This window comes from Drosophila novamexicana, unplaced genomic scaffold (genome assembly GCF_003285875.2).
Source record: "Drosophila novamexicana strain 15010-1031.04,08,12 unplaced genomic scaffold, DnovRS2.1 tig00004554-arrow-pilon, whole genome shotgun sequence".
In the NCBI taxonomy this organism is placed as follows: Eukaryota; Metazoa; Arthropoda; class Insecta; order Diptera; family Drosophilidae; genus Drosophila; species Drosophila novamexicana.
The window spans coordinates 2,673,330-2,689,754 of NW_020825051.1; the positions used below are offsets into that span (position 1 = coordinate 2,673,330).

The 16,425-nt window shown below is 40.9% G+C and overlaps 1 protein-coding gene across 2 annotated transcripts in view; it reads right to left on the reverse strand.

Moving 5' to 3' along the window:
- Positions 1-16,425, reverse strand: part of LOC115769891 (bifunctional heparan sulfate N-deacetylase/N-sulfotransferase) — a 70,106-nt gene that overhangs the window by 48,073 nt on the left and 5,608 nt on the right. For both annotated transcript variants that reach the window (XM_030714907.1, XM_030714908.1), the window contains exon 2: positions 9,808-9,850. In XM_030714907.1, the coding sequence (XP_030570767.1) occupies positions 9,808-9,850 (43 nt within the window). The remainder of the gene's footprint in view (positions 1-9,807; positions 9,851-16,425) is intronic.

Genomic DNA, 16,425 nt, shown 5'->3' on the forward strand with positions numbered 1-16,425 from the left:
TGCTGCCCCAGCAGCGCTCAGTAGTGTAACAATATGCATATGTGGCTGCGGGATTATGGGCGAGCAATGCAAATGCAACAAGCCATTCGTTTGGTATAACGCAAAAGTTGCTTTCATATCTGACCCACAAAGCGTTTATATTGCTGTTGTTGGGTGGAAATTTGAGGGCAACTCAGCTGCCAAAAAAGCAAACCGATGGAAAGTACTCATAGTAGGAAGTTTTCACTTAGTTGACTGTTAAAGGATGATCCGATGCAACGATGAAGTGGAAATATGCTTGCTTAATATTTTCTATAAATACTCTGAAAATATACCACACATGCCCTTTCATAACTCATTTCAAAATGTTTGTTAATTCTCAAAAGAGTTCGTGCGCAATAATTAATATTCCCAAATGTATTCACAAATGATTTTATGATTTTATGAATTTATGCAAGTAAATTTTTGCCTTTTATGACTAAGCATTTACGAGAACTCAATTGAAAATGTGGCATGAATGGTTAGGTTTGCCTTTCCTGAGATTTCTACAATCACAAATAATCACTTTAATTTACACACGCAATTTAAAGTATTTGTCAGTCAAAGAGCTTTTGCTCGATGACAGCCCCTGCTTGAAAATGCGAGTTTTAAATCAATTATGCAGACATAAAACTGAAATTGCTTTACTCTAATGAAATCAGATGAGTAAACTAGATTAATGCACTGAGCATTAAGTAATGTCGGAATCAAATAACAAACGATATATTTGCAATTTCAACATGTCTTGATAAATCTCACAACATTGCATCATTTAGTTTCCCTTTGGACAGTTTGCATTTAAGTTGATGCTTACATATCACAAATCCTAACCAAAAGCTACAGCTTTTCAAATTGGCCCACAGCATTGTTCGCATCATTTAGCCACAGCAGAGCGCCACCCACACACCCATAAACACACATATACACATACACACACACACACACACACACATAGCATATGCACCTAATGCCCAGATGGGGGCGCAATGGATTCCCAGAGCTCAGCTGCTCATGCAATTCCCAGCGTTCGTTTATGCACAAACGCATTTACTTGTAGTATATCATCAATTTATTATGTTATTCGTGCGTATGTGTGCTAAAATTAGTTAATGAACCCGAGCTGAATGCCATAATAAAAGCCCCTACAGCCCCCGGCAAATGCCCCGGCACTGGCAACTGACCGGCGAGCTGTGATTGAAAGATTGAACAGGCAAGAGTTTACAGCACGTGTGATTGTTGTTGTTGCTGCTGTTGCTGTGTGTCTGTTTGCATGTGTGTGTAAATTAATTCCCCTGGTTAACTGCACGGTAACATTTTATAATTAAGCCAGCTGCATAATTATGATAGCCACACACACACACACACACACACACCTGTGCTCAGGGCTATATATGCATATACACACACCTATATATACAACTATATGTGAGACACGCACAGTAAGGCAAGAGCTGAGATACACGCAATTGGTGACATTTCAGCACGCAACGTTAACCCAACAATGCCGGATAGCAACAACCTTATTATCATAATGAACATCAACATCAACGCCAACAACGACGCGACTTTAATGACACGAGGTGTGCGATTGGGCAAGTTCGGGTAAAATAACCACCCATCGGATCAGATCCCTGGGCCCTGGCTCTAGGCTGGTTAAGTGGTCTGTCTTTCTGTTCACGGCATAATCAGCGCATGACCGTATTCTGGCCAAGAATTATCCATTCTACCTCACCTCCCCTTTTTATTAATACACAAAGCCTGCGCCTGGGCCATCCGCAAAGTGTTTGCCATGCGCTGCCAGCGATAGTCATCGTCCTGTTCTGTTACAGCTCCTTTTTCGGCGCATTTCATGCCTTTGCTTTGTGTGTGTGTCAGTCAGTCGCTCCTGTCTGACTCCCTACAGCCCATACTAGCCCAGCGCACGCACTGCGTATATTTAACGCCCTTTGGCCTTTTACTCATGTAAAAGCAATAAATAATGGCCCAGTTTATGTCGAGCCTGTCCATGAGACGCGTCCATTAAATACACTAGCCAAAAGGCATGACAGAGTCGTCGAGTCGCAGCTATCATAAAAATATTTTATCCATTAGCCATTGTCTCATTTTAGTTGGCTTGTGGCCTTGTTTAATGGCCATTAATAATCATTAAATTTATGTTTACTGTGTACACGGTTCAAAGTTTTTGCATGCCGTACAATGCGGCGTATGTTTAATACATTAGCATATAGGCTTAAACACTGAGCTCTTTAATTGCATGTGATAAATATGATGGATTTATTTTAATTAAATCTTTATACAGCATTTAATAAATGTACATTTTTGTTTATTATTTGAGCGCTGCACTGGCTATAATTAATTATTGTTCGCTTTTAAAAACAATTAAGTCTCGTACAAACATACAGCATATATAATTTATATAGCTATATCGTAACCTAAATTCCTTCAAATTTTGCTAACTAAACAAACTGAACTGAACTGAAAAATAATCGCCTCTTTGTGCTGTCCTCATTTTGAGTTTTTCAAATCAATTGCATGCACACAGCAAATCAAGTAAACAAATACATCAAATAAATATTATTCATGAGCATGCGAACATCATCATTCACTAAATGCCACATCTCCTCTCACTCCGTGCCACATCTCGTAATTTTTCATTTTGCGCAGCGACAGCAACAACAATTGGGGCAGCAATATAGCTGCAGCAGTTCAATGACATAATTTGTCGCAACCCATCAATAGAGTGGACAAACCCAACAATAGGATACCGGAGCACTAGCTGCAGCTCCAGTGGCATCCACATTTGTCCAGGCATCAACGTCAGCAACGACATCATTATGTTACTGCTGATGATCATCCGAAACGTCATTGTTTTCGCTTGAACTTTATTGTTTTGATTTATGCGCGTGCATAACGAGGGGAACTGCACGGAACTGGCCCGCTGCACTGCAGGCTAAGCTAAAACTTTGCGGGTTTCAGCTGTCGCAACCCGTCCAGCGCACCCCCAACTAACCTCTCCGTGCCACGCCCCACACAATTCGTTTTGCCTGCACTGGACACGCCGCGTTGTTTATTCCGCCAACGCCAAACAATAGCGAAGCAGCCGCGTTGTTGACACTGCGGCAACAGCCACAACCAGCAGCAGGGTGCATGCGGGGCCAGCGGGTTGTAAAGTGCAAATGAAAATGATGTTGTAGCTGTCGCTGTCGTTGCTGCTGTGCTGCTGTTGCTGTTGCTGTTGCTGTTGCTGCTGCTGCTACTGCTACTGCTGGCAGTGGCATCGCATCAGCTGCCTGCGTCCGATTATGTTAATGTGCCCAGAGCACTGGCATTATGATGTTGTTCTCTAGACGAGCACTCTGCATATTTGACAGAGCACTGTGAACAATTTTTAGGTCTTGACTGCGTCTCATGTTGTTGATGAAAGCAAAACACCAAACAATTTTGTGGTCCCGATTGTTGCCACTGGAAACGACTTCATCCAGCCAGCCAGATGCCAGCTATGCACGTTTTAAGCCAAGCCAAGCGACAGTTAAGTGCATTTTTTTTTTTGTAACTTAAAAAGCCTGAGGGAGAAGTTTCAGCTCAGGTGGCACAGCAAAATTTTGCAAAATGATCATTTGAGAATCGCAGAGAAAGCTGCAACTAACAACAAGTCACAACTTTAGCACAATTTTGTTGCCAACAATATACAAGAATTTTTTTCAGTTCAGTTCTCAACTAACCTCAGGCATTTTATGAATTTGCCAACAAGTTTGTTTATGTTGATTTAGTGCATTCCGTATTTGAACATTAGGGCCAGAACTATGGCTTAATTAAAATACAAATTGAGAGTGCGCCCACTCGGTTGTAATTATTCATTGCCACAGCAACTGGTACAACAATTTCAATATGCGAACAACAAACAAACAAAACTTTGTCCGGCGCGTTCAAATTTGCATGCCGCATGCAATTGCGCAAAATATAAACAATAATTATTTAATTTATCTAATGTCAGAAATCGTGCCTTAATTAAACAAGCGAATAAAACTAACAGCAACAATAAGGGAGCACAAATAATTTCTGACAGCAGCTGCATTAGCTTTTTCATATTTCAAAATAACACCCCGGACCTGGCCACACTGGGCTATAGACGCCCAGTACGCCCAGCGCTCCCGGCTATCCGTTGCTCCCCCGCTGTTCGCCACTGTCTTCGCCAGCCAGAGCAAACAATTTTCAACTGCAATTTTTAGCTCGGCGCAAAATATTAAAGCGCATTTTTTGTCGCCGGCATCAAAAGCGTGAAAAATTGCTGCAAACTTTGACAAACTGAAAAGTTATGATAGTTGTTTGGACATTCCACGCGTTGTTCGAGCTGCCCGGGCTGTCTGCTAATAATTTTATGACATAAATAAATCGCCAGACCCGGTACAAGTTACGTTCAAATTGAATAAAAACCGTGACTTGGTCTGCTGCCGCAAGATAAGCAGGCACAGGGCGAGAGAGGGACAGAGAGAGAGAGAGAGAGTGAGAAAGACAGCAGACATGGGCGACCCAGACGAAGTGCAAAGAAAATTCTTTAGAATTAAATTCAAAATTCCCAGAAAACAGTCACATCAAATTAGCAGCGACATCAGATATTAACTTCCAGCAGATGCGTTACACATGCCTGCAAGTTATTTAAACAATTTTTCGTTAAGGCTACAAATTAAAAGTTACAGCTTTTTTTATATGAGCTGGTGAAACATTTTATGACTGACAACGTTGCGTATGCGTAATGTCAGTTAATAATTTTTATATTTAACTATACATTTTTAGATACCCTGCGCATTTTGAATACGTAATGACAACAGCTGATATTACCTGCCACGTGCTTTTCTTCGCGTTACATTTATTATTTTCTCGCACATGTTTGGCCTGAGAAGTTGAAAAATACTTTGCAAAAATGCGGAAGTTGTGCAACAGAACATACTCAAATGTCAAATCATGAACAAAATGGAAATCTGTCTAATTATGGCAAGGTAATGCATTTAATTAAGGCTATATTATTTTACAGAGCATTTCACTGTGCGACAATGTCAGACAAGCATTTCTGCTTGATCCGTTCACTTAATTTCTTGATATTTTTATGGTCTACTGAATGAGCTGAGAAAAACTCGTCCAGGTAAACAAAATTGCTGCAGCTAACAGACTTTACGAGCGTCGAGTTTTTAAAGAGTAGACGAACCCTTACCAATTTATATATGTATCAAACATATATTATTTAAAGTCTCTAAAGAAATGTGCTGGCAAAGTTTGTGTTTGGGAGTTTCAGAGTTTGAAGTTTAGAAAATTTTCAGTGCTGTCTGACTGATAATAAAGAGGCGAGCAGCCTGCCAGTCTGGGACTCTGGCCAACAGTTTTGAAGCAGGCCACTGGCGCGCCCACAAAAACCCGAATTGAAATTTTTGTTTGCTTTGCGTTATTTACAAAACGCTGAAACTTTTGCTCGACCAGGAAAAGTTAATCGATGCCAGTTGGCGAACCAACTTGCGGCAAATTGACCGGAAAATGTTTACCAATTGCTAACGGAACTCTGGGCCAGCTCTAAGCTGAGATTTGGACAACTGACCAGAGCCCAGCAACTCCATACAGCAAATTAAACAGCTCCCAACTTGAGTTCAACAACAAACAAAAAATACTATACAGAAAATTTAAAAAAAAAAAAAAAGAAAATTGTGTTTTATAGCAAAAGTTCTTTTTTTCGACCCCGTTGACATATATTGATAAATTTTTATTTTTTGTCAAGAGCTAAAAGTTTGCCAGGCACTGGAAAAGTTTTGTGCATTAAGGGTTGCCACGGCACTGGGACTGATAGCGAAGGACTGCAGGAGTAATGAAATTTATGAAATTGTATTTTGGCAGTCAGTCGCAACAATGGAAATCGTTTCGAGTTGTTTGCCCCAATTTGGGTCAATGAAAGTTTCGCTTCAAAATCAATTGGATTTTCATAAAGTTTGCCACGCGCTAGCTGCTGCCCCGAAAAATTGCGTACTGTCAATTTAACTTTGCCACTTGGCAGAGCCCAAACACAAATATAGTTCCAGAAGAAGAGCAGAAACTGGCCAAAACCAAATGACAAGCATTGAACTACCAATAAAATTCGCTATAAATAAATTGCAAAATGAGTCAAGGCAGTTGACATTTGTGTGGGGTGGAGCATTGGTTTAGGCTTCGGGAATTGGGTATTGGTTGGCTGTCAAACAGACTGCAAAAGTTTCATAAGTGCAACAAAGGCAGCGGCTGCGGCAACAACAACGACCACTGACAGCTGCTACAAAAGATGGCGAACGACAAAAGGCCTGCGGTGGGCTGGTGGGTGGGTGGCACTGGTGGCACTTTACTGTGGTTTGGACTTGTCTCCACCGCTAACATGGTTAGACTGCACAACTGTCAGCCTGCACCAACCACCGCCCCGCTTGCCCCATCGCAGCATATTGTTGTGTTCGACATGGCCAAAACGAAAAAAAAAAAAAAATAAATAATAAAAATAAAAAAATAGTGCAAAATTGTAGCGCAGGAAGAATACGTAACCACTGCAGAAGGCCACCAACTATTTTAGATGCCAAAAGCGACGGCGAGAACAACGACGTTTGCAACGTTTGCAAAGTTTGCATGTTGCATGCCGTCAGTGAAAACAATGCCAAAGGCCATGTGTAAATATGCTTTGCAATTTTTATGCTTTTTTTATAGTATTCAAGGTGCCAGCATTCGCACAGTGTGAAAGTATTTGCGAAATAAAAATAGAAAACTATTTGGCATATATACGAATACAGCTTACATCAAATCGCACATGTTTCAAGCAAAGTTCGATTTTTAAAGTGACTTTAAATTGGCCCTATAGAGGTTAGCAGGTGCTCAGAAAAGGTTATAAGATGGGCATTTGTGAGGTATTATTAATGAAATTTCTATAATTTTATAAATTAATCGTCAAGCACACAAACAAAATATATTTAATATGCCCCAAAAGTGCTTTAATCGATTTTTTGACAGCGAGAAAAGATCGCTCTGAACACAATTTTGAGAACTTTTTACACGCTTTAGGCCCATTGTACTCTCATATTTTTAGGATTTTTTAATGGCAGCGCAGAAAAACAACAACTAATCGCTGGGCGAGTCAACTCAGAGGCAAAACTTTTGTTATTGTTGTTGTTGTTGTTTGCTGAACATTTTACCATGTTAGACAGTCAACGAAAAACAGATTTTTGTCACAGGCTAACGCCGCGGGGCCAAAGTTGCAAAATGTATGTAAAAGAAATCAACTTGCAGCTTGCAACAAAAGCCGCGTACTCCGTTAAATGTCACTGACCGAGAAATGAACGGCAAGAGAGTTGCAAAAATCTAAAGCAGCACTGAATAAAAAAAAGCAGGCGGTTTTATTGCCAGTGGCAGGATACGAACAACAACAACAACAACAAGGGCAGCAACAGCGGCGACAATAGCAGGACAACAGGACAACAATGAGACTACACAACAATAACAAGGCAAAGTTGCGAGGAGCTGTTGTCATTTCTAGCTGGTGATTTCTTTGGACACCAAGCAGCACTAACACGCCAAGTTGAGCCCCAGTCCGCAACCCCTTTTGTGTCTATATCCTGCTCATACATAACCAATGTCCATTGCACTTCATTTTGTTATTTTGTTATTCTTGTTGTTGTTGTTGTTGTTGTTGTTGTTGTTGTCGCCACTCGCCGGGGCAGTCAACGAGGCAACTTGATTGTTGGCCAGCATTTGCTTTGCTTTTGTTTTTTCTTTGCTGCTGCTCTTGGCCTTTTCACAAGCTTTATTTTCTTCTTTTTTTTTCTGCAGCATTTTGTGATGATTTGGCAAATTGAATTGCAACTCAATTTGCAGCTAACAACAAATGGCTAATTAGTTAGACTGGACCAATGAAAGGTATGCTGAAAAGTATGCTGTAAAAACTAAAAGCAAAATTTCTATACGGCAAAAATAGACCTAAATCCTTTTGATTTTACAATTAGCAGTTGAAATTGATGCTGGTACGAAGTGGAGTAGAAAAGAGTCAGGCTGTATATTGCTGAAAAGTGTTGCCTGAGCTGTGCGTAAAATGAATACCAATTATGCAAACGCATGTGCGCCATGATGCAGGCATCGATGGCAGGGAAAGCTTGAAGTATGCTACAAATGGTTTTCACAAAAGCCAACAGGCCTTAGGGACTCTACATGGCAACAATTGGCAAACGCTCAAGGTATTATTGACTTTCTAGTCAAGTTGGCAATTGGTAGGCGAAAGCATTGAACTAAAACGCAAGGTGTCCATGTAAAATTGGGAAAATTCTGAAAAGCTTACAGCCTGAGAGGGCTCTTTTATTTAAGTATACTCTTGCTTAGAAGTTTTTATGAGTTGACCGAGCTTTTCAAAATATTTCACTCTCTTTTCCTTAATGCAATCATTATAGTTAATATTAAGTCTGTTTATATTTAACTTCAAGTATACTTAACTCCAGATAGAAAAGATAAAAGATATTTTGACAAACGATTGCGATTTAACAGAAACCATAATTAGCTACAGAACAGTGGAGAGCACATCTAAACTTTTTTGCCGCCTCAGCTAACTTTTTCTATGCAAGACGTTGTTGTGCTTCGGCTTTCAAAATAAAAATAACAAAAAAAGCGACGGCATTTTTCTCATATCGGTTGCTTGGTTTTCAGCTCTTGTTCAAGTATCTGTGGCTGCTGAATGGGTGTGTGTGTATGTGTGTGTGTGTGTGTAGATAAATAGGAATGTATCTGTATCTGTTTACAGCTGTAGATACGCCATTCATGCTTCAATAAATAAGATGAATTGAAAAAGCAAAAAACAAAAAACAGCACAGAAGCCTCCAGAGAGATGGGTAAAGAGAAAGAGAAAGAAAAAGGATGCAGAGCAGCAGCAACTCAGCAGCAAGGATAACAGATTAGTTGAGCTGGCCAACGGACTAGTCCTGTCTTTCAATGGGAATCAAAACATTTTGTTAAAAGGAAACGCACACACACACACACACACAGCTGACAGTGAAGGCCTATTCACACAGATGCGCGCGTTTATCTGCGGAAACGGAGATACGTAGTACGTGCTGAGGATGTGGCCAGGACATGCCCACGAAGCGCTCTAGCTCTAAACTCACAACTTTATCTACACTTATGTGTGTATGTGAGTCTCTCTGTGTACGTGCGTGTGTGTGAGTGTGTACGCATTTGGCAGCCAACTTGTGTGTAATAAAATGTAATAAAATAAAACTCACATATTAGAAATGTTTTGCTAGCTTTTCTTTTTTCCTTTGGCCACTGAGAGACACATAAAAAGCACATAGAATATTTTGTAGTTGTTCTTGTTGTTGCAGTTGGCAGCCCATAAATAAAATGCCAGCTGTGCGTGCGGCTAGTTTTGGCTTAGTATTAGCAAATATTACGCATACGCACTGTGAAACCATCTTAACATAATGACAATCACCATCAGGGATAACTGTGATTTTTGGCGCAGGGCTCGCAAACGAGACTTTTATGACACATTTATAGGCCATTTAATGGCCAACAAATGACAGCAGCTGTCGTTGGCTTCATTTGAATGTCGGTTCACATGCCTGAGTTCTTTTAGATTTTAACATAATCATAGCGCTAAGAACATAATAATGGTATATTTATGTATTTGATATGTGAGTTATGTGCATTATAGCTAATATTTTATTCATTGACACTATACTATAATCGCTTTCGGGCAATATCTAAAGCAATAAATAAATTTTATGTTCATTTAATATAGATACCACATACCAAATATAGCTGCAGCTCCTTTCGTCTCTGCCTTCTTGAAGAGCTAAAAAAGAAAAAACACACAACTATTAATAATATATATGTATTTCGTTAAAATGCTACTTTAATTAGTCTGTAATATGATTTCATTTTCGAAATTTTAATGGCCCTTTACATGCCATCGAAATCTCAAACAAATAATTGACAGCTGCTGCCGCCGCCGCCGCAGGACCTATTAATTACATAAGTTTTTCATGGGAAAATTGAATTAATTTTTGACAAAGTGCTGCATATTGATTTTCTAATTGGCCGTGTCTCAAAGGCAAAAGGCCCATTAAAATAATTTTAATGTGCAAAATTACTGCTCCTTAATGTAATTTCAAGCAATTGACAAAGGCAGCCGAACGCAGGCAAATGCTGCTGGGAGAAGGTAACAACAAAATGGCACAGCACAAACTTGGCTGACCATTTAGTTAATGAGGGTCATTGCGGCAACGTGTTGGTCCTTCGCACCTCGCCACCAGATGCGAATGGAGCCGCGTCCGAGCTGTGTAGTGGCTGCCTGTAGGGGATAATGACGTTAATGCTATCGTTCCACTGCTGAGTGGGCGCAAGGGGCAGGGCAGTGAGAGGAGTGCTTCTTCCGGGCGACGCTGAAGCCACGTCAGCAGCAGCAGCGGAAACGGAAGCCAAACAAATATGGCCGACGCACGCTTGGCCAGACAAAATAAAACAATAAAACTTTTAAATGCATTTTTAGACGGCAAGTGGGCCGCTCTAATGCACAGTGGGTCGAAGCGCAATAAAAATGCCAGCAAGTTGACAAACAAAAACCGTTTGAGAATTATAAGCACACTTCAGGTGTTCAGAATTTGTGTTTATTGTAACCATTATGGGCAGGCAGGCGCTTAAATAACTTTTAATGCTTCACTGTGGGGTCATTATTGTTTTTATTTTTAATAAGTTTTAGTCCCCTAACCTGTGAATTAGTTTCCTATTCATTTCCATTTTATTTCAGCATCTTTATTTTAATCCTTAGACATAATTTTCTTTTCGCTTTTTACCACTGTGCCCGTTGGGGGCTGTATTTGGTTTTATTTTTCAGTTGATTCATCATCAACCTTTGCAACCCTCCTGGTAGCAAATTTCTCATTTACTGTTGAAAAATTAGTGACGGACTTTTTTGTGTGTTATTTACGCCAATTTATTTTTGGACTTCTGCTTTCAATGGAGGTGGTTGGGAGTTGTGTAACTTTAGCTGTGATAAGACTGATGTGGATAATGACGATGACGACGACGATGCTGATGATGATGATGGAAATGGAGATGATGATCAAAAGCGACGGCCAAAATAAAGCAAAGCCAAACAAACTGACAGCTGAAATGTCAGTTGAGAGCGACAAGGATATGGACCACAGGACAGTAAACAGTACATAATGGCAATTTAAATGGCATTTTTAGTTGGCTTTTACGGCGGAGCAAGCCCCTTATGGCCCCCAACCCACCCACTGCCCCAAGCCACAGACTGTATCTACGTTATAGAGTGACATGCGATATTTGATCAATAACTTGATTGGGAGAGCGGGGGTAAGAAGACTTCGACTTGCTGGGGGTTGGAAACATAATAAAGTGGATACGTTGCAATTCCCTGCTAGACATGTGTATGTGCGTATATTACTGTTGTGTGTTTGTGTGTGTGCATCCTGTTTTGTTCGTCTGGCTGGCTGGCTGCTGCTTTAGACGTGGCTTATTTGTGCTGCCTTTGCTTTGGCACCAAGCCGCATTCATTACGAAAGGCAAACAGGAAGGTTGGCAGCAGGACGTAAGTAAACGCCAGGGCCATCAATCTATCAGGTTGTTGGCTGACTTTGCCTCGCACACGGCTAACCGTTTTCGCACGTTTCATGTGCCAGATCAAAGGCAAAAACGTTCAACGTCTCGCACCCAGTCTGCCCTCACCAGACACTCGAGAGTTCGCCTGGGCAAAACAAAAGCTCTTGGCGCTGTCTCAAGCGTTATTTATTGTTAACGAAATAGCCGACGCCCTACGGGCCGTACAGGTCCTTGGCATAAGTCAAAGGCGGCGGCGGCTGCTGGCGTTGCCAGACCTGCCCAAAAACCAAGGCAGCCATAATCATTTTTATGGCATGGTCCAGGGGGGAGGAGAATGGTGCGGGGTTGGGCGAGCAATTAATCAAACGCTAAACACCAAAACACATTTTGTGGTTTTACAAGCATGTTAAATGTCCTTCTTGTTGCTGCTTCTGATAGCAAATTAATGCCGTTAGAGGCCTGTAATCTCATCCTGGACTGGCCTGGCCTGGTCTGGACAGCCCTGCCCTACTGTTCAGCTCTCACTTGTCTCGTTATTGTTTCAATTGTTTTGGCAGCCTGCTCGTTGACAACAAAACTAAATTAACACGCACACAGCCAATCGCTGTGCCATCTCTCTTTCTACCTCTCCCACTCTAACATTTACTATCTGGCTCATTCTTTCCACTGACAAGGCAACAGGATGCCGGCCAACGTGCGTGTGAGTGTGTGTGTGTGTGAGCCAATTGAAAGCAGTCAAAGAGCAGCAGCAGGATTACAATCTATCAGCTGCAGCCTAGCCAGCGCACAAATTTGGCTCGTCCAGTGCCTCGTCCCGCCTGGCTGCCATGTTGCCGTGTGCCCATGTCCATATCCTGTGCGGCCTTTGGCTGCAGTCGGCTCAGCCTCTCCTGTCGCATTGCAGGCTCGGGTTCAAACGGTTTGTGCGTTAAATCGCTTTTTATTGTTGTACATTTTTGGACTGTGTTTCCATGTGTTTGTGCGTGTTTTCCAATGATTGCCATAGGTTTTGTGTTTTTCTCATTTGCATAGCAAAATATATATTCGTGTGTGAGCCTGTGTATGTGTGTGTCAGTGTGCGTCAGTGCGTGTGGGTCTATGCCTGGCGGGCAACTCTATTACACTTAAAATGCGTTTTAAAAAGGGAACGAATCCAATTGGGATTTTTGAGTTTGAGTGTGTGTGTGTGTGGGATTACATGAAACAGATAATAGCGGTAGATGTGGGCGTGGCACAGCCAGTGAGTCTTCCGGGAATTGCGTAATTGAGGAACACGTATGTAGAATGATTGGGATCTCTATGCCCTTTCAAATGTGAATACAATTAACAACAAAATGCTAAAAGGTGCGACAGCAAAATCCCATAAAAATCAAACGAAAAAGGGCTCGATAAATGTTTGTGAAAGTTTGGGGAAATAAATCACAAATAAAGAGAACCTATATACAGGATTGAGATTAGAGTGAAAGACCATTTGAATAGCAAATTAAATTAATTGAATTCAATACGGAAAATTGGTAATAAATATATTCAAAGTGGAATTTGAATGATTTGTTGTGTTCTATCAATAATGGTATCGATATCAAGGCATAAAAAAATGTTGCGCGGGTTGAGTGGGATTCAAACTGAATTGCACTTGGATTAATAAGCGCTTCATCTAATATTATGAAAAGCACATAATAAATACACCTTTTACATCATTTTTAGGACTATATTCAATTTCTAAGCAAGAAAACTTGAGAAATATTGTAAATTCGTGTTCTGCTTGGATTGTCTAACAGTTGTCCAATCAGTTTGAAAGCCTACTAAGCTAAAAATCTAATACGATCCCACAACTAATGTGAGTTTAAATAGCTAGTGTGGCGTTGTGTCCATTTTCCCACTGTTTTTCAACGTCTATCAAACACGTATACAATTAAAATATATCTATCGTTATGCTGCATGCAGCCATCCATCATTTCGGTATGTTGCCTTCATTTCCTAACGATATCCGACTGTTTGGTGCGTCCAGCAGATAATGCGATATCTTTTTTTGCGCATATCCGCTGCACAGTCAGCTTTCCAGTCCATTGATGGCCAACCAGCCCGGGCGCTGCGTTTTACAAATTGACTTTATGGCGTACATACACCCGCGGATAGCCCTCTAGCCCTGCGCGTCGCTCGTCCGCGTGGGCGACAGCTTAACGCAAAGTTTTCAGCAACTAAAATTGCGACACATAAATGAACAGTAAAATGCATTGGCGGGCAGGGGGAAGGAGTCGAAGGGGGGCCGTTTGGCTGTCTGCACGTCACGCACACTTTATCCTTCATCCTGCGCACACGTCGCGAACGGAACATTTCATTTGGGTTGTGTCAAAGGCAAAAAAAAAAAAAAAAAAAAAAAAAAAGAAGAAGGCATACCGGACACGGACACAACCGACAACTAAATGCGTGAAATGTCAGCGGGCTTTGACACGCCCACAGTCCAGCCCCTCACCCTGGGACCGGCTGCTCCCCACTTGGCACACTTTGTGCGTTGGGTGCATTGGCTTTTGCAGTGGGCCAGGTGCAAATCGAGCAAGTAGCAACAACAACAACTGGCATTCACCTTATTGAAGTGCAATTTGATTTGCCAGCCCGCAGCCCCTCCACCCGTCTGACTCTCCCAACATCTCTTTTATAATGTTGTAATTGAACGCGAAGCAAATAAAAACTCTTGTCAGCGTTTTTTCTGGTCATTCGTTAATTGATTTTTATGCGCACAGTTTGGCAAGCGCTGCAGTGCTGCCAAAACTGTGCACTAATTTATAGCCAAGCCACATAAAGAGCATAAATAAATAAATTTGCAGGAACCCGCACAAATTCATAAACATAATGCCAGCGGGCGGCCAAGGAGAGCGGAGCTGCTGCTCTTAATGCTGATGTAGGGGATTTGGGGCGCTTAAGCGCCGGAACAAAGCAATCAGCAGCCCCCATGCGTGGCGTCTCCGTTTACTGTGTGCGGCGGCAACAGCGACAAACAACGCATAAAATATAAAATATATAAAAAAAAAAACATACCAAAAATTGTAAAAAAAAATATATGTGTATGTATTTATGCAAAAAGCACAATAGCAGCAGCAGCAGCAACAGCTGAGGCAAAACTTTGGCCACGCCCCAAACACACAGACACACATACACACGCACACACATAAACAAAACAGCGGCTTAGCTGTGAACATTTATTTTATTTTTATGCCATTTCGTTTTGTTGCTTAAGCGCAGTGTACAAATTTTTTAAACAACCACACAGCAACAACAACCCACAAAGGCATGCACATGCCTTGAGAGAAGCGGCAGGGTGGTGCGTTGGGGAGGGCTTAGCACGCGCAAAGGAAAACTAGATGAAAAGACACAAGAGGCACAAGGGGCACAAGGGGCCAAACGGAAGGCGGGCGATGGCAAGCGCAGCGCGTAAAAATCCGAGTGAAAAATGTGTGCGAAAAACGGCCAAACTGGCGCATCCTGTGGCCAGCTGCGGTATGTGTGTGTAAACAGGAACAACAACAACGGAAATAAGAACAACAACAAGAACGGGAACAACACAAACAATAACAACAATTGCAGCCACAGCAAAAGAGTTCGCGGCCGCAGCAGCTGGCGAAATCGTCAAAAACGCTGCTAAAGACTTGGAAGCATTTTAAATGTAACACAAACTGAACGCCCGGCTGCCAGGCGAAGTGGAGCGCAGAGGCAGGGGGGAGGGGGGGTTACGGTCTCGTATTCCAAGTGTGGCAGCGGTAATTGAGAATGAAGCTTACGAGCTAAACATAAAATCACATAATAGTCCAGCGAAAAGACGTGGCAAAAAACATAAACTGCGGCAATTTGCTGGACAGCACGAACCGGTTAGGAATCGGAAAAAGAACGTCTGCTGAACACATTTTGAATCGGTTCGCAATTGAACAAACTCATAAGGGAAAACCAAGTATTTTCAATACAACCTGAATCGGTTCAAAATTCAATACACATTGGAAAACTAGTTATTTGCCTACTGCACGTTCTGTTCAAAAACAGAAGAATCTGTTCAGAGTTGAACTGTTCCCTAGTTGAAAGATGGGCAAAATGTTTATGAATCAGAGTAAATAATTATATTGAATAAATAACTAAACGGAACTGAACTGAACTAATTAGCTGAACTGTTTAATTACAAATTATAAATTTTGTAACGTTTAAGCCAAGTAATGTAAAACAAAAATTAAGTCTGGCTCGAACTATGAACCTTCTACAATAAAAACTTCAACTACAAATAGATTGTTGCGCAATTGTGATTGTAAAAACTTGAAGAAGCTTTAAAATATTATTAAAAAACCTGTTTTTAAAAGCAGTTATAGGTAAAATATATATGTTTTATAAGCGCTAAGCAATTAAATGATCGTTAAAATTATCTGGAATTTATAAGATAGCTATCAAAAGCAAAACGTAACTTGGAATTACAGAACTTGATCTAAACTTAAGACTCAAAAGAATTTGAATAACATATAAATGTTCATAAAAACTTGTGTCTGATTTTTAAATGCTTACAATTTTACAATTTTTTACTTTTTTACTTAAAATTTTTTATGAATTTGCAGCAATAAAAAAAACTCCTTTGATTTATTTAAATCTACGTGGAATTTCATGAATTGAACGGCACCAAATTTGCAAAAATTCGCGATGTTTTAAGCTACTTAAAACGAGTTTCCTTTTGTAATATTTAAAAACGATTATTTCTCAACTCTATAAATTGTTAAAGACTGGTGTAGTACTTTTTATACCCTTAACACATTAAAGATGGTTAAAAAATGTTTG